The sequence below is a fragment of the Urocitellus parryii genome, chromosome 3 (genome assembly GCF_045843805.1).
Source record: "Urocitellus parryii isolate mUroPar1 chromosome 3, mUroPar1.hap1, whole genome shotgun sequence".
In the NCBI taxonomy this organism is placed as follows: domain Eukaryota; kingdom Metazoa; phylum Chordata; class Mammalia; order Rodentia; family Sciuridae; genus Urocitellus; species Urocitellus parryii.
In genome coordinates, this window is record NC_135533.1 from 101,627,248 (window position 1) to 101,645,613 (window position 18,366).

The 18,366-nt window shown below is 47.2% G+C and overlaps 1 protein-coding gene across 1 annotated transcript in view; it reads left to right on the top strand.

The window, feature by feature from the left end:
• Positions 1 to 18,366, top strand: part of Adcy1 (adenylate cyclase 1) — a 144,493-nt gene that overhangs the window by 70,654 nt on the left and 55,473 nt on the right. The window contains exons 5-8 of the mRNA XM_026399504.2: positions 1,802 to 1,929; positions 10,677 to 10,835; positions 12,097 to 12,238; positions 13,940 to 14,095. Of these exons, the coding sequence (XP_026255289.1) occupies positions 1,802 to 1,929; positions 10,677 to 10,835; positions 12,097 to 12,238; positions 13,940 to 14,095 (585 nt within the window). The remainder of the gene's footprint in view (positions 1 to 1,801; positions 1,930 to 10,676; positions 10,836 to 12,096; positions 12,239 to 13,939; positions 14,096 to 18,366) is intronic.

Genomic DNA, 18,366 nt, shown 5'->3' on the forward strand with positions numbered 1-18,366 from the left:
TCACAGTGTGCTGTTTGCGTCTCCTTGTGCATATGACTCCTGTAGGGATTGTAATCAAAGATTACACCTTTGCCAGCCCCACAGAGTTGTTTCTTTTTTGTGATGCTGTTGCGTGGAAGGAGTGGGCATGGAGCCATCGGCACAGCTGGTGGCATCCCCTTCTCAGATGCTCACAGGGGGCTGGAATCATTTCTCAAGGTCCCTGCAGCACCAAGCCTGGGGCAGCTCAGGACAGCAGTGGGGGACGTGGTTTGCCCATCTCTGGGAAGATCTGACCATGGACAGGCCTGGGGGTAGAGTCCCCTCAACATGCAGCTGTTATGCTGACTCCCTGCTCAGCCTGGGCACTTGTTAATTCACAACATTTGTGAAAACCTACAGCAGACAGCTCATTAATAAGAAACTAAAGGGTAAAATTAGATATAAACTGTGAATGTGTTCTCCAAGTACAGTTTGAGGAGCTTGGTGGCTCTATGAGACCATCTCAGGGTCTGGAAGGTCCTTTCTTTCCCAGCAGTGTACCTGTGTGGGTTCGTTTCCTTCATGCACATCTGTGGCAACAACACAGCATGAAGGATGTGTCCAGCTGTCTGCTTTGAAAATGGGCGTCAGAGACACGCAGAAGTGGACAGCCAAGCATACTTCTCATTTATTGCATTTTATGTAGGGGAAATGTTATAGTTTTTCATAAAAATGTTATTAACATGAAAATGAGCTAACGGTTGCCTTTAAATGAATTCGTATGTGTTTAAAAAGGTCTCACTTGTGGCTTCTAATTGGTAAATGTCAACAGTTATAACCCACATCAAAATTTTTTTGTGGGAACATCAGTTATTTCAAGATATAAAGGGGTCCTGAAGTGGAGATGTTTTAGAACTGCAGTTTAATGCTTAAAACAAAAATAGTCCTAACTGACACCTATCGAGTAGCACTGGCCAGATAGAGTGGTAATTGACTGACTATCTTGATTTCCATTATCACCCCCCTGTCCTTCCTAAGAGATCTTGTGCACTCCAGGAGGGCTGCCATGGCCCTTTGTATTGTTGGTCAGGGGAGCGCTGTGCAAATGCCATGGGTTGGAGCAGATTTCCCACGGAGGTTCCGTTTTGGGTTGAGTATGTGTAATCTGAAATCCAAAATCTGAAACTTTGAGCATCATTTTGATACTCAAAAACTTTTGGATTTTGAGGCATTTTGGGTTTCAGGTTTTCAGATTAGGGATGCTCAGCCAGTTTTAAAGTCTTTGAAAGTATTCCAAAATCTGAAACATTCAAAATGTGAAACACTTTTGGTTGGACAGGGGATACTCAGCCTGTTTTCTTCTTCTTCATATAATGAGGGAGTGGGTATTCAGTGACAGCAGGTGCCTTCTAGAAGTGTGCTCTAGGGTGGGTTATTGAGAGTTGCAGGAAAACCTGGATGGGTATGTCCTGTCCTTCCTGGGGGACCTCATGTTGTCCAGAAGGGCTACCCATGACCCTCTGTGTTGATGGATGGGGGCGAGGACTGTCCCAATTGTGTGTTGTGGCAGACTTCCCATAGAGGTGGCCTTGCACCTGGACCTTGGAGGATTTGCTTACCAAATGGAGGTAGGAGAAATGAATACCCCAAGTGGAAAGAGACTCTGGGTAAGGGTATCAGGGGCAGCAAGGGAAACATCAGTGTGAGCTTGATTCTGTCTATTGTGGTGACCACACTGGTAAGTTGTCCACATGCTTGGTGGTCACTAGCATCTAAAGGTGATGTGGAAATCAGTGTTTCTCAATGCTGTCACTGACCATGTGCTTTGCCTTCCCTGAAGGAGAACCACTGTCGTCGCATCAAGATTCTTGGGGACTGCTACTACTGTGTTTCAGGCCTAACCCAGCCCAAGGCTGACCATGCCCATTGCTGCGTGGAGATGGGGCTCGACATGATTGACACCATCACGTGAGTGCCATGTTGCCCCAAGGGTCTGTTCAGGGCTGCAGAGGCTGATGAGGCAGTGGGAGGTTGCTGGGTCCAGGAGTTCTCTCCTGAACCAAGAAGTGAGGCTTCAGTGACCACCTCCTACATTTTGCTGTGATGTATTTCTTTGTTCAGAGGATCCTGTGTATTGTCAGGTATATCGGAGACATGCAAAAAGAAATGGCCTTTATCATTAGACTGGATAAGCCATTCAGAAAGGGTGGCCAAATACAGCCATCACTGTGTGATGGTTCTTCCTCCAGGCAAGTGACTGCCTCAGTGCTCTGTGTGGAGAGTGGGCTGGGGTCTGGGAAGGTTAGTCCTTGAGGAGGGATAGTACCTGTGAGGTCTGGCCTGGGTTAGGCTTTGCTTACCAAAGTCTGTCTCAGTCCACAGATGGCTGCCTCCATTGCTCCAAGATAAGGTGTGGAGGTGGCCTGATAGATGTAGGGTGGATCCCAATTCAAACATCTTAAAGCATGGAGAAGTGGGTCTATTCCAACAAGATGGGTGAACAGGGATTGGTGTGAAGTTTCATGCTTGGAGCAGAAAGTAATAGCACAAGAAGCACAAGAATTGTGTGGGGAAGATGTGATAAAGTAAACTAGCCACTGAGTGAAAGAAAGCACACACTTCACACTGTGTGCTCCCACAGTTGAGGCTGTGGCGATTGAGTGACACCTGAGACTCTGTGAGACTCCACTGTGCTGTGGGATACCCCAATGCTATCCTTGCAGACTGCAGCTGGAGGAGGCATGAAGGAACCAGCACCATGGGTACGTTAAGTGCCAGTCACGGTGAGCAAAGCTGGACCCTCTTGGGAGTGGTTCTCCAGTGTGGCTTCCTCATGTCAAGAGTCCAGAGGAGCTGGTCTGGGCCATGTTCTGGCCTGAGATGGAAAGGCACCCAACTGAGTGCAATACACAGCAAAATACGAAAAACACTGCCTTGGAAAAACACTGCCAGCTGCAAGAAATGCTGGGCTGAAACTAGGGAAGGAAGGAAGGCAGGAAGGAAGAACTCCTAACTTGGAGGAGACTCAGAAGGCAGTGACTGTCTTTTATTCTGGATGCCAAGCCATAAGTCACATGTCATAACATCACATTGCATATCATACATCACCTGTGATAGCACACATCATATCATGTCACTTGCTCTGTCACCTATGTCCTGACACATCATGTCATACATCACACCATCACAACATATCATATATGTTATATATGTTTCATCTTTTGCATGTGCATTGTGTCATATATCATATGCCCTATTATTATATCAGATCACATACAACACATCGCATATCATCTAATATTCGTACATCATATTGGTTTTAGTGGGCTTTTTCACCACTGTGACCTAAAGACCTGACAAGAATAATTTTAGAGGAAGAAGAGTTTATTTTGGTAATCATGGTTTCAGTCCACAGATGGCTGCCTCCATTCCTCTGGGCACAAGGCGAGGCAGAACACCATGGTAGAAAGGTGTGGCAGAGGAGAGGAGCTCAGCACAGGACACTAGGAAGGAGAGAGAGACTTATCCTTTCACCAAGGACAAAATATATATCCCAAAGGCACGTTCCCCAATGACCCACCTCCTCCAGCCTACATACAGTTACACCCAGGTAATCCATTCAAGCGAATTAACACTGATACATTGATTAGGTTAAGGCTCTCATAACCTGATCATTTCACTTCTAAACTTTCTTGCATTGTCTCACATATGAGCTTTTGGGGGATAACTCACATCTAAACCATAACAATATCATATATCCTATGCTGTATTATGTCACTTCACACATGCCACTTCATATACCATCTAACATACATATCACGTATCATGTTGTATCATGTCATGTATCACATCATATCACACTGTGTATCACATATAGCAAATATATCACATTACAGCATTATATATCACATCATGTAACATACAAGTCTATTTACTCACGGCTCAGAAAAGGGCCCAATGAATGGAGAATGGATTTGGGGGGGAGCAAAGAAAAAGATTTATTTGACAAAGCAGGAAAACTGATGGTAGACTAGTATTCTGGCAAATCATCTTAACACGGGCTTTAAGTTCCTTTCATCTGTTCCTTCAGGCACAGGGAAGGAAAAGAGGGGTTTAGGTTAAGAAGTGATTGGTGAAAGCTGGTGGCTCTTGATCTGTTAAGTTGGCACAGGTGTAAATCTACCCTGTGCTGCTAGTTTCAGCTTTAAGTGATTAACAGGGGCTGCATGTCAGGTAGGATCTAGAGGTGTGGTTAAGTACAACCTGGGGCTGTGGTGCAGCGTTTTCTGTGAGCCATAAGCATTGCTACAATGCACATAGCCTTGTGTTGTATATTGCATTATATCACATTATATGTCGTATATTATTGATGTGTCAGATCTTGTTTTAAGTGATCTTCTTGGAGTAAAATGAGGAAGCTATAGGTGGGAGCTGTAAGGAGACAGAGGTCATCTTGTTCATTTGGTAAATATTTCTGATGCCCCTGTGTTAGCCATGCAGATACAGGTAGTTAGCTGGGTGCTCCAGCTGACCTGTGCTGACCGGGAGGTTGCACCTTATGCCTCTGCAGTTGGTAGCCTTGACTGAACTCTTCAGCCTCTTGGGTCTCCTCTGTGCATTGGAGCCTCATCCTATCTCTCCCAAGGGGCTCTGGCCTTAGGTGGTGCTGCCCTTCCTTTCCTTACTGTTTCCTGACTTGACTTGCATTATGGTTCTGAACAGTTTCTGCAGGAGTGCCCCTTCCTGGCTGCTGCCCAGGAAACCTGCTGGGTTTTATGTCCAGCACTGAGCCGCAGCCTCACCTGTCTTGAAATGCTTCCTTGTCCCTTTGCTCCTTGAAGCTGTGTCCCCTTTGCTGCTCCCTCAGCATCTCAGCTGCTGGCTTTCTGGCTCCATGTCTCTGGTCTTGCCACTTGAGAATGGTGTACCCTGGGCTGGTGTCTTCCTCCCAGGGCTGCTCTCTGCTTCAGTTTCCTGAATTCACAGGGCCTGAGGGATAGCAGCAAACCGGGAGCCCCTGTCTGGGCTGAATTTTTGGCCACCCACCAAGATACTGAGCTCAGAAGATGGCCTCCTGCTCAAACAAGTCTGTTCTCCCCTCCAGACTGTCACAGAGCCAGGGACCATCAGTGTATTCTCAGCATGGCACTGAGGGGCCTACCTCCAGGGAACGAGACTCCTAGCATCTGGTGCTCTCCCCTGTGGGTCCCTCTGGGCTGCGTGTGTCCCTGTCTTGTACACAGAAACACACACAGGACAGAATATGTTTATCAAAAGGATAGGCATGTCCAGAGAGAGGGGAATGTTTGTGTGATTGTTTTTCTCTGACCTTGGAGTGCTTTATTCGGAACTTTGGAGATTCAAGAACTCCTTGAGAAAAACTCACAAGAATAAGCCAAGTGACCAAAGCTCACATTCGTGGCAGAGTCTCACTGACTGTCTCCTTTGTGAGAAGAAGGTCTGTGCTATTTCAAGCTAGAGGAGCTTCCTTCTATATCAAACTAGAGGAACGGGCCAGGCCTTAAGGAGCTGGATTCAGCTGGTTGTGGACTCATTTCTTCTTAAAAGCCTTTAGGTGGCAGGCACCATGGCTGGATGTCCGGGGAGGAGCTGGTCCTGCAGGGCAGAGATGTCCTTCATTAAGCACCACAGTCACATCTGTTCTAGATTTGGGGAATTCTGAGCAGACAGAGTAAATCTTGAGGAACAAGGGATGGTTTGGCTATTGGAAGCTTCTTGACGCATTTCCAGCAGACTCTTTGGTCCAGAAGGTGCTCCGGTGCATGGTAGCAGGGAGGTCACTCCTCCTCACCTTGAGGGGTCTAGGCTGCCCTGTTAGCTTTCTCTCTGCCATGACTTCTCTAGCAGTACCTGTACCAGGATCCCATACTTCTAAGAACACAACAGTCTCATTGTGATGTAAGTACCTTTAGGGTGGATTTCCAAAGGGGCAGGGCAAAGCCAGAGGAAAAGAAATAAAGTAATTATAAAACCCAGGACAGATGCTGCTTCAGGTGCAGGTGTGGGCAGGCAGGCAGCCATGCTGGGTCTTAACTTCTTACCAGGCTGGCAGAGTCAATAATGTTTCCTTGTCAAACAAGTGAGGAATGATCTCATTATTGTTACCTTGAAGATTGTTCATTCCTATGGGAAAAGCAGATAGAAACATTTTACTATGTTTTCCTTTTTGATCTTTGATACCCAGGCCACCCACAACTGCCATCTTATTATTGTTCAATGCAGACTGATCTTTTGGGAAGTCAAGGACATTGTGTGTCCAAGGCCTGTTAGCATAGACAGCCCCGGAGTGAACCCCAAAGTGGGGCAGTGAGGCCCGCCAAAGTGCAGGGTGGGTGTATTAGTCAGCTTTCTATTGCTGTGGCAAAACTACCTTAGAAAATCAACTTATAGGAGAAGAGGTTGATTTTGGTTCACGGTTTCCAAGGTTTTAGCTCATGGTTGGTTAGGCCCATCACTCTGGGCCTGTGGTGAGGCAGAATGTCATAGAGGGGAGCATATGGTGGAGCAAATCTGCTCACCTCACAGGGGCCAGGAAGTGGAGAGGAAGGAGCTGGGATCCCAATCTCCTTTTCAACAACATGTCCCCAAAGACCCAACTTCCCTCCATAAGAACCTACCACTTAAAGGTTCCACCACCTCCCAATAGCACTACAGGATGGAACCAAGCCCCTGGGGAATACTTCAGACCCAACACAGCAGCTGGCATTTCCCTGTAAAACCATAGATAAGGAATGCTCACTTTCAATTAGAGGCTAGTTCTTTTCCTCCTCAGCCACTTGTGGCTTAGACAGCCTGACCTTGCTGAGAGCTGTGGCATCTGGAAACAAGAGCAGAGGACCAGAGGGTCTGCCAGGCAAGTGTTGCCCTGGAATCTCCTGGGCTGCAGCTGGGACTGAGGATTTCCTGTCCTCAGATTTCCCTGCTCCAACCTCTATCACCTGGAAAGATTTACCCTAAAATACTGTAGGCCTCATTTGGGTGTGCCTTATGCTCTTAAAAAAAGTGTTAATTTTTATTGGTGTGATTTTCATTCATTATTTTGAGTGATATGTGTTCCCTGTTGGGTCAGGTGGATTCCATCAATAGGAGGAAAAAAGATGAGGTGTTCAGAGAATTTAATTCCTTGGCTGGTCTTGCCTCTGAGGTACTGTATAACCCTGGGCACATCACTTCTGTCTTGGGGCCTCAATTTTCCAATCCATAAAAATCCATGACATCCTGGCTCTGAGAGAAGGGTGCAGTGGCAGCAGAGATGAGGGTATCAGGACCATCCTGGAAGCTGCTATGCCTGGGCCGTGGGATGGGGTCCTGCATTTTGACTCCAGGGGTAGTCCTTGGCTTCCTGTTTTGATGGGTTTCTCCAGGATGCCCATAATACTCTGGCCACAGCAGCACATGGGACCTTCGTCAGCCTCTGACCTTCCAGGGAATGGGAGGCCCCTCCCCTCTGATAGGCAACCCAAAGCTCCACTTTTCCTGAGTGGGCCAGAGACTTCTGATTCCCATGGAAGCAGATGAGCCTATGGATTCCTGACTCCCATCCTGAGGCAACACCTCATATTCCTCATATTCCTCAGTGTAAAATGAATGAGTTATGTTTGCATCTCCAAGTTGTTATGAGATGACGTGGGCTCTCATAGGTGAGCTTCCAGTTGCTACTGTAGGGATTGGTTTATCACCTGCCAGACAAAGGGAGCTGGCCCATCAGAGAGGGAGCCCCTCTTCTGTGGGATTTCCTTTGTGGCACATGATTCTGTATACCTGTAGAAATGGGGACATGCCTGTTCATCTCTGGGGGAAGCTTCTGTTGGCATAGGTGATAAGGAAACAGGAACCTCATTATTCTTCCATGCAATCCCAAAGCATGCTAAGTGCCATTTTTTAAAAAATAGACTTAATCTAGATATGGTCTTGCTCATGGTTTATGTGTTTTTTGTTTTCTATTTTCTGTTTTGGATTAAGTTAGCAGAAAAAGGCATGTGCTTTTCCTCCCATGGCCCACATGAACAGGTGAGGACAGCTTGCACATGCCATACACCAGCAGATCCTGATGGCCCCCCTGGGTGGAGCCCTGGGGTCCTGTTAGAAGGGACACCTATGGCCTGTTTCCAGACACCTGGGCTCTCTCCTACAGCCCCTTCCTTTTTAGCAAGCTGGGTTCTGTGTGGGAGCTTTTCTCAGTTTCTCATCAGAAAGTAACTTTAGGGATTATTTCATGTTGTTACTGGATTCTAGTTTTCAGAGCCAGAGCCATGAATACATTTAGGGATGGATTTTCTATAGGGTAGAGGATGGTTTGGGTACACTCATGTCTCTATTTGCATAAGGTTTTCATCAAAACCTTAGGGGATCTGGAGATTCTGAACCTGTATATTTCAGGTTGAGAACTTGCATTTTTACAGCTGGGGTAGCTGAGGCCCAGGAGGGGAAGCCAGGAGCCCGAGTTGAGGCCATTCCTTTGAACAAGGGACTTGACAACCATTTGCCCATTCTTCCTCTATGCTTGGAAACTTCCATCTAGATGATAGTAAATTGGCCTCTATGGTGTCCATTACCTCCTTTTTATTTTTTCCTTGTGTGCACAGCTGTAGCCACAGTGCTTTGAATAATGGGTGAAGGGAGTCAGCTCAATAGATGTTTGTTGAACAAATGAACAGAAGCACCCTCATCTGCCCCTTCATTTTCAAGCTTCAGTAAAATCATGATTACATTTACTTTCTGCCAGGATTTATTTATGCCATGGTGCTGACGGGGGTCCGCCATGTCTTAGGACAGGCTGCTTGCTTGTTTCTTCCCTGTTGGAATCAAGCACTCGAGGGCTCAGGTCAGGGCTACAGACTGAGCAAGAGTCTGGCTTTTTCCTTGCATAGAAAATAACTTGAGATAAATAAGCAAACCTGAGCATATAAATAAGAAAGAAAAACAAGACAAATAAAGTCAGAAGGACTGGGGAATTCTGGTTCCTTGGAAATGACGTGAGAAGTTCTATTGGATAAATAGCCAAATCTAACTGAGATGTTCCAGGAACTGTGGGGCCAAGAGGAGCAGCAGTGAGAACAGCTCTGGATGTGTGATTTCTTTAGAGGCAGCTGTCCAGTTTCCTGAAGACCAGATGGTGTCAGCATTGAGATACTGGAAGTGGAATCTGCCAAAGACAGAGAGTATTGGCAGAGGGCGCAGGGTGGCAGATGTGTGAGGCTGCATAGACCTGGTTGGCGGTGCTTGAAGAGGTCCAGGGACAGGGATGGATGTGAGTCCCAGCAGTCTCTGTGTCATTTGCTCTTTCATAACTACACAAGTATAATTGCTCAAAGTGCTCTGAAACACCATTGGCAGGTTTCAGCATCTGCGTTTTCCCACAGGCGTTTCCTGTTCTGAATTTTGAAATGTTTTAACTTCAAGATCTTGTTTCAGTGTCTCTTATTGATGATTGGCAAACAACTAAAAAAGAAAAAAAAAGGTAAATTTTTTTAGAAATTCACATTCAAAATGTATAAAACCAAACAGGTATTAAAGATGTTTTAATAGTCTTTCAAAACACTTCTTCGTAAATCTGTGGAATGAACACTTCTGAGGCTACTGAAGCTGAACTTGCACTAGGATTTCTGGGACCCTGACTTAAACATGTCCGATTCTCCTCTCTTGCATCCTCCAATGTGGAGGTAGGCAGGCAGCTGTCTTGGAGTGGCTATCGGATCCACTGTGTGCTGTGGTTATGGGGGACAGGACCTTTTGCAGGCAAATGCATGATGTTGGCAGAGCTGTTTGTAAGATGAGCCCAGCAGGGTTGAGTGGAGGTCAAGAGGCCTTGGAGACATGCTGGGCAGTTGCTCCCTCCACTATGGCTGAAGCTTCAGGCATGGAAATAAGGGAAGTCAGAGTGAAGTTGAGCCAGACATATCGCAGGTGGTGTGGGGTCAGCCTGTTCATTTCATGTCATCATTGATAAATGCACAGAGACCTCTGGAGTGGGACTGCAGGGCACAGCATGGATCGGGGTCGAGGACAAAGCGAGGGCTGCCTCACTGACAGTGGCAAGGGGGTGGGCTATGCTTCCTGGAGACTTTTTAAAAAATATATATATTTTCACACTTAGTGGAATAGAATGAGTTAGCAGGTTGGCTGCTCCCTCATGTACTGGGGTACACTGGGGTGAGTTTAGATGACTTCGGACATTGTCAGAACCAATGTAGTCAGAGCTGGGCTTTTATGCAAGGAAACTGAGGCTCAGGGACGGGCAATGTTGTGGGCAAAATTGGCCAGGCTGGCCTAGCATTACCCAGATCCTCAGTACCCTCAGCACCTTCTTTGCCTTCATTTATGTCCCCAGAGCCCCTTGCCTGGTGACAAGACTTGTGAGGGATTTGAGATCCTAGGTTCATTTCCCTCTGGGGATGTTCCTAGATGGGAAGGGGTAGGAGAAAGCCATGGAGGGAACGTTACCAAGCTGGTGTGGACATGGTGAGGTGGCCGAGATGGCCTTGCCTGCCCACCTGGGACTCACAGGCAAGGCAGAGAAACACTGCCATCCACTGATCAGGACAGGAGACCTCCACATCCTGACCCTTCCCAGATGGTAGAGCAATGTCGAAGTCTAGTTTCCCCATTGCTCACAGCCTCACAGAGCAGACTGTGGTGGTCTATTGAGGCAGGTACCAGGTGGTCCCAGCCCCACGCTCTATGCTGTGTTACAGGTCTGTGGCTGAGGCCACTGAGGTGGACCTGAACATGCGTGTGGGGCTACACACCGGCAGGGTCCTCTGTGGTGTTCTGGGCCTGCGCAAGTGGCAGTACGACGTGTGGTCCAATGATGTGACCCTGGCCAACGTCATGGAGGCTGCCGGCCTGCCTGGGTAAGTTGGGGACTTGGTAAGAGGTGACCCCACAGTGGCCATGTGTTCTCCCTGAGTCCTCTCTCTGGGCATTGCTCCTGAGGGTATCTATCTGTGTGGGTTCTAATTTGACCTTTAGCATCAGGACCTCAGGAGCTTGGCTTGTCCTGGCCACACCTGTCGCTGCATTCCTGTGGTGGGGGCTCCTGCTGAGCCCACTTCTGTTCTCCCTGGGATTCAGCTGAGGCCCAGTATACATTTGCAGAAAGGTGGTATTAGATCAGAAGACGAGATATGCATGGAGACCTTCGGCCTGATGCAAGTGGTGTCCTTATAGCTTATTATTGCTTCTTTGTTTTGCTCTGTTTGGTTTTATTTTCTTAAAACATGTGCATGAAAAGTGCTGTGACCTCAGACACCCACCAGGGACTGGCAGTTTCCTCTCCATTCCTCCCTCTCCTACCCATCCCATCCTTTGAGGCTCATAAAGCAGCCACTGCTGGAAAAGGCCACTGGTGACCACCCAGGCCTTGGAGTTCTGGCAAATTTGGGACCTCCACCCTCAGCCTGACCCCCACCTTAGTGGGGCCTCCCTGATTTCCTCCTCAGCCAGCCAGGGAGTTCAGTTTTGAAATCAAGACTTTCCTCTGAAAGGAAGTCAGAAGATTGCATGGTGAAGAGTGGAGTTGGTCAGGGAGTTTTCTTCTTGTCCCCTGAGCACATGGTGGAGGAGAGGAGGCTGCCAGTATTTCATCTGTCTGTTGGATTTGCATCTTCTGCAGAGGTGATGCTTCCTTGGAGGGATTCATCTGCCCTTGCCTGAAGACATGTGGGGCAGTATGAAGGCCTTGGGCCCCATGCACCACCACGTGTCCTGCTATTCTGACAAGTCACATCGTGTGGGGCCGGGCTGGCCAGCCCTGACCTACGTGGCTAACCAGAGGCTGCCCTAATAGTTTGGGAAGTGGCTCCTGTTTCTCCTCTTCCTTTCTCTTCCTCCTCTCACCCCACATTTCCTCTTCTCCATTCCTGGTTGCAGTCTTCTGATGTTTTTCTCAGAAGGCCCTTCATCCTCCTCCGCTGTCCCTTCTCTGTCCTCCTGGGCATGTCCCTTCCTTCTTTGCTTGCCTCCCTCTCCTTTCTTCCTAGGTTGCCAGTGCAGAACATGCACAGGGAGCAGGAATGCTCCTCGGGGAGCTTACCCTGGCCTAGGAAGCCTGACCCATGGGCCCACATGAGGGCAAGGCTCACAATTCCATGTACATGTGTCCTTTTCTCATAGGAAGGTTCATATCACAAAGACAACCCTTGCGTGCTTGAATGGAGACTATGAGGTGGAGCCAGGCCATGGACACGAGAGGAACAGCTTCCTGAAAACTCATAACATTGAGACCTTCTTTATTGTGCCATCCCATCGGAGAAAGGTAGGTACCTGGACCCCCTCTCACCCTCCATTTGGGCCTTAAATGGCCTGGTCTGACAGAACCTTAAAGACATGCTTGTCCCCACCTCCTCCTCCTGTGATGGCTTCTGTGGTTATGGACTTGCTGAGAAAGAGAGGGGTGCCTCCACTAACACTGGGTCCAGGGCTTTGTTGTGGGGGCAGGGGGAGCAAGTCAGAGAGCAGAGGGGATGAGACTCCCCAGTTGGACATCTGGGGTTATCTTAGGGCTGCACCCTCCCTTCCTACCCTGGACCTTCACTGCCTCCTCTGCAAAGTGAATATGAGACCCCTGCAAGAGGCCGGGGAGGTGGAGCTCTATGAACTGAGGGGTGCTGCATACAAGGGGGCCATGGTCATCCTAACCAGGCACTTGCAGTCACTCCACCCAGAAAAAAAGTGATCTGGTCATGCTTGAGGGTGATAGAACTGCTTTCAGGGCTCAGGTGAGGGAATAAGGACATGTCTGTGTGTGTGTTTTAAAGAAACAATTAAAAAAAAATAAAGTATGGCTTCATTGCCCGTGTTCTCTACTGAATATCACCCTTATCACCACTGTGTCTGGCACCTTTTTATCCCTGTGATCAGAATACCTGAAAAGAACAACGTATGGGAAGAAAATTTTATTTTATCTCATGGTTTCAGAAGTTTCAGTTCAAGATCAGCCGAGTCCATTGTGGAAAACTCATGGCAGAAGGGTGTGGAGGGGAAAGCTTCTCAACTTACTGCATCCAGGAAGCAGAGAGAGACAGAGAAGAACCAGAGACAAGATATAGTCCCCAGGATTAGCCTCTAGTGGCCTACCTCCTCTAGCCACACCTATCGGCTGACAGCAGTGCCCAGGAATCCATTTAAATTATTATTAGTTTTATTTTGGGGTGTGGGGGGGCCAGGTTGAACCCAGGTGTACTTAACCAGGGAGCCACAGCCCTTTTTTGTATTTTTAAGTTAGAGACAGGGTCTCACTGAGTTGCTTAGGGCCTTGCTAAGTTGTTGAGGCTGGCTTTGAACTTGTGATCCTCCTGCCTCAGCCTCTTGAGCCAATGGGATTACAGGTGTGTGCCACTGTGCCAGGCCATTCTAATTAGTAATTCATTAAATGGATTAAGCCACTGATGAGGTTCCAATTGAGGATCCAACCACTGCCTGAAAGCCCCACCTCTGAACCTTGCTGCATTGGGGATCATGCTTTCAGCACATGAGCTTTTGGGAGGACATTCAAAATCTAAATCATAACAACCATTCTGGGGAATATAGCTTCCACACAGTTTGTAGGGCTGGATCTCCTGGGGATGATCCTTTTTTGTGAACGCCAGTGCAAAGCTGTGTCCTAAGTGGCTTCCTTTGACCTTGGCTATCTCCCACTTAAGGGTCTAAAGGAGGTGGAACGGACAGGTCTGGGCCCTCCTCAGACTGGAACACCCCTAGCAGTGACTGGAATCACAGTCTCATCCCAGTGGGTGTCAGCCAGGACTGAGATTTGAAATCAGAAAGGGCATGCCAAGTTAACTAAACCCTTGTCTGCCTAAACCCCAGAGTTGCTGCTACTTAATGCAGAGTCAGCATTGAGCAAACAGATCCCTGTGCCCTGGGGTCCCTGTCACCACCAGGGTCATGTTTTTAACCTGAGAGGCAAAATGTATTTCATTGATAGTATTTCTCTCCATTCATTGTGTTTGAATAGATATTTCCAGGCCTGATTCTCTCAGACATAAAGCCGGCCAAGAGGATGAAGTTTAAGACTGTCTGCTACCTGCTGGTGCAGCTCATGCACTGCCGGAAGATGTTCAAGGCTGAGATCCCCTTCTCCAATGTCATGACCTGTGAAGACGATGACAAGGTAGGAGCCACTAGGGGCATTGCTGGCAGGAACCAATGGGAACTGAGTCTCCATCCCATCCTCTCCTCTCCCTTCCTCTGCAATATAGTCCCTGTGCAGCATGGTTAGGTCCAACATCACTGTTTACACATTGTTTAGTCAGCCTTTCATTGCTGTGGCTAAAATAACCGACAAGAATAACTTAGAGGAGGAAAAGTTTATTTTGGGCTCACAATTTCAGAGGTTCAGTCCATGGTTGGGGGACTCCATTGTGATGGGCCTGAGACAAAGCAGAACATCATAGTAAAAGGGCACAGTGGAGGAAAGTTTCTCAGCTTATGGCAGCCAAGAAGTAGAGAGTGAGAGAGGAAGGGGCCATAGACAGATATAGTTCAAGGTCATGCCCCCAGTGACCTACTTCCTTCAGCCATGTCTCACCTGCCAACAGTTTCCATCCAGTAATCCATTCATATTATTAATCTATCAAATGAACTAATCCACTGACAAGGTTACAGCTCTCGTAATCTAATCCTTTACCTCTGAATAGTCCTGAACATTGCCTAACACACGAGCTTTTCAAGGGACATTTGAGATCCAAACTATAATACACATTTATGATCTTGTGAATGCTGCCCAGAGCTAAGTCAAGTTTTATTCATGCACAAATTGTACTTTTCACACCTTTGCAATCTGTATTTATCTAAGTTCAAGCTAACATTCCCCACACATGGTCTAAGCTCATGATAGTCCTTCTGTCCTAATGTCCTAGCCATTTTAGCCTTGATCTGGTCATTCCCTGGGGCTGGCCCCTCTCACCCTCAGGGGCTTCTTTGGCCTTGTCTTCCTCCTGTGGTTGACCTTGTGTCATATCATATGGGCTCCTCCCCATGATTCATTTTCTTCTTTTGATGGATCATGGATTCCAGCAACTGACCACGGAAGGGAAAGGAGGCAATACTGGGGCACCTTGGATGAATAAAGGGGTCTTTCCAGCCCCTCACATGGAGAGCTTTGCAGCCTGCTGATGTGATGGGGCCCCAGTCACTAGGTTGATGTATTAGTGTGCTCAGGCTCCACAGCCTGGGAGAGGCCTTAAACCACAGACATTCATTTTCTCACAGTGCTGGAGGCTGGAAACCCAAGATCAAGGTGTCAGCAGAGCTGGTCTCTCCTAGTCATCTCTCCTTGGCTTTGCAGATGGCATCTTCTTGCTGCGTCCTCACATGGCAGAGAGAAGGGGGCTCTGGTGTCTCTTTCTCTCCTTTTAAGGGTGCTACACCCATCAGAATCTCATCTATAAGTCCCCACCTCCTACTACCAACATGTTGGAGGGCAGAATTACAATAAGGAGATTTGGAAGGATACATACATTTGGTCCATGACAGTTCGCCATGATCTTTCTTCCTCTGACAGTTTGTTTCAATATGTTCTTGCTTCTGCGGTTGCTGATGAGAAGCTCAGAGTTATCCTCATTCCCAACCTTTTGATGTGACCCTTATGAGTATTCTTGCTCTCAGGAAGTTTATGGAACCTGTTCTTTGTACCTGGTATTCTGAACTTGCCCTAAATATGCCTTGATCTAGGTGTTTTTTTTTAATTTTTAAATTTTTAAAAATTTTTTATGCTTTGGGATAGATAGCCCATGGACCCAGATGATCTACCTCTGGAAGTATTCAACGATTATTTTGTTGATTATTTCTTTCCTTCATTTTTATCCCTAAAACTCCTAATATTTGATTATTTGGGCATTGAATCTCCTGAACTGACCTAATTCTCCTTCTCTGTCTTTCTTTACTTTCTGGAAAATTTCTTTGATTTTATCATCTGACACTTTTTTTTTTTTTAATTGGTACCAGGGATTGAATCCGGGCACCACAGAACCACATCCCAACTCTTTTTATTTTTTATTTTGAGCCAGGGTCTCACTAAATTGCTTAGGGCCTTGCTAAGTTGCTTAGGACCTCGCAAGTTGCTAAGGCTGGCTTTGAACCTACGATCCTTCTGTCTCAGTCTCCCAAGTCTCTGGTATTGCAAGAGTGTGCCACCTTACCCAGCCCAACACTTCTTTTGAGGTTTTCATTTATTCAACCACATTAAAAAAAAACAACAACAACATCCATGATCTCTATTTTGTTTTATAAATAGTCCTTTTTATGAAATCCTATTTCCATTTCAGGGATGTATCTTTTTCGCATTTCATCTCACTGAGATTTTTTTAAAAAAATATTCTGTCCCAGAAGCATCTCTGTTTCCTCTGATTGGCTCCCCCCCAACAACCCTGTTTGTCTTCCTTTGTAATCCCATCTTCCATAGATGTCCAAAGCCCTTACTCTTGTTGATTAAGTTGGGGAATTACAGAGCTGACTGGGAGTGCAGATCCAGGAGAAGGGTTCTCCTCTCTGAGCTGTCTTTTGGGCACGAGGATTTTATGTTTCTCTTCTTGGATAGGATAAGGTTGCCTGTGATTCTTAAATTTTCTACATCAGTCACTCTGAGTTGGAGACCCTGATTTCCCCCCAAGAGAAGACCCCACTGTACATTTGGAGGTTGATGGGTCCATATACCCAGACCATCGAAAAAACCGGGGATTATTGACAACACCTCGTGGATGGCATTTGATCACAGCAGCTGTGACCACCAGTGCTTGAGCCTGAGCTGTCCTGGCTCTTTACCGTCAGCCGGGGTCCAGCCCTCTAGGGTCTGCCCCATCTTGTTTTCTAAACTCCTACTTTTTCCACCTTCATTTCTTTCCTGCCTTTATGGGTTTTATGCCTTTTAAAGAAACCTCTTGCTGTAATTTAGAGACTTCTCAGGAAGAAGCAAGATTCTCAGGGTCATGGGTTCATTATTTGTGTGCATGAGCTCAACTTTGCTAGAACTTTATCTAAGAATTCTCTTAAGAACTCTACTCCTGTTGTATTCCATCAAAGAAAATTGGTCTTTATGCCTGTCAGGCAGCAAGGGGCTGTTTTAAACTAACTGGTTGGCTTCTAATGTTCACGTGTTCTGGGTAGTAGGAGTTTTGGCCCTGATCAGGTCAGTAGGCACATGTTTTCAAGAGTTTCCACTCCATTCTGACTGGGATCCGAGACAGATGAGTCTTCTCATCTCCCATGCAAGGAGCTGTCCGCTGAGGGTGGAGCCTCTTGGGCCTGGAATTCCCACCACTTTCAGGCCTTAGCTTGTTGTGCTGGTGTTCTGAGAGTGCCCGTGAAATATGCAGCACTTCAGATGTGCTGCGAGTCTGTCAGTGCCACTGCCTCAGGGCAGACAGTAGCTTGGCATTCTTGCCCTGTCTAGACTCCCACTTACCTGAACATATCTGACCTCCAAATGACTTTTAGAGTTTGTAACCAGAGAATTTTCTTTGCCATATTGTCAGATTTAGTTTCTGTCTTTCTCCCCTAGTGCTCAGGGGGGCCCCCCACATATCTTCCCACCAGGGCTAGAACAAGGGTGGACAGATCAGGTGCACAATTTAAGCATGTACCCAAACTTAGTCATCCAGATAAATAATATTTTCATGCAATATTTTGAAAAATCAATTTTAATCTGAAAGAAATCCAGGTCTTCTCTCTTCCTAGGACTTTTCTTGGAGCAATTGTGGTGGTGGGGATAAGTCATTCTTATTTGATCATTGAGGAACTCAGGTTTAACTAAGACTCTGCAATTCAGACATGTTTCCAGGCAGAGCATGCTGGCCTCTGATTCACATGTTAAAGCTTTGCTGGACAAACCAAGACACTGAGGGGGCTGCCCTTTCTCCTGAGCTGGGAGAAAACAGCATCTGTCTCTGCTTAGATTTTAGGCAGCTCCAACAGCACCCCTTCAGTAGCTCTGTAGGTTTGTAAGGAGGCCAACCTGGGCTTCCCAGACCCCACTGAGCCATCTGCAGCCACAATCCAGTGGCTTGCTGCTGCCCCCAGCCCTCCTCTGCCACTATCCTTGCTTCCTGCAGTCTTAGCCTGGCCTAGGCAGTGAACCCTATGTAGCATCCCTTCGCCCTCCTTTCCAGTGTTGGCCTGCATTCCTCCTTTCCATCTGTGCTTGACTGCTTCAGCCAAGTTTTCATGTGCACACGCCTCTCACCTCCCTGGTCAAAGACATGGACCCCTTGCTTTGCACCTTCCTGCCTTCTCTTGGGGTGCTGAGTGTTGTCCAATTTCATCTTTGGTCCCTCTGTCCCCTCAGTCCTCTAGATGGATACCTAGAGACTCAGACCTCACCTGTGAGCTCAGGTTCTAAATTCCAGACCCTGCTGCTGCCTACATGGTGCTTGGATACAAAAGGAT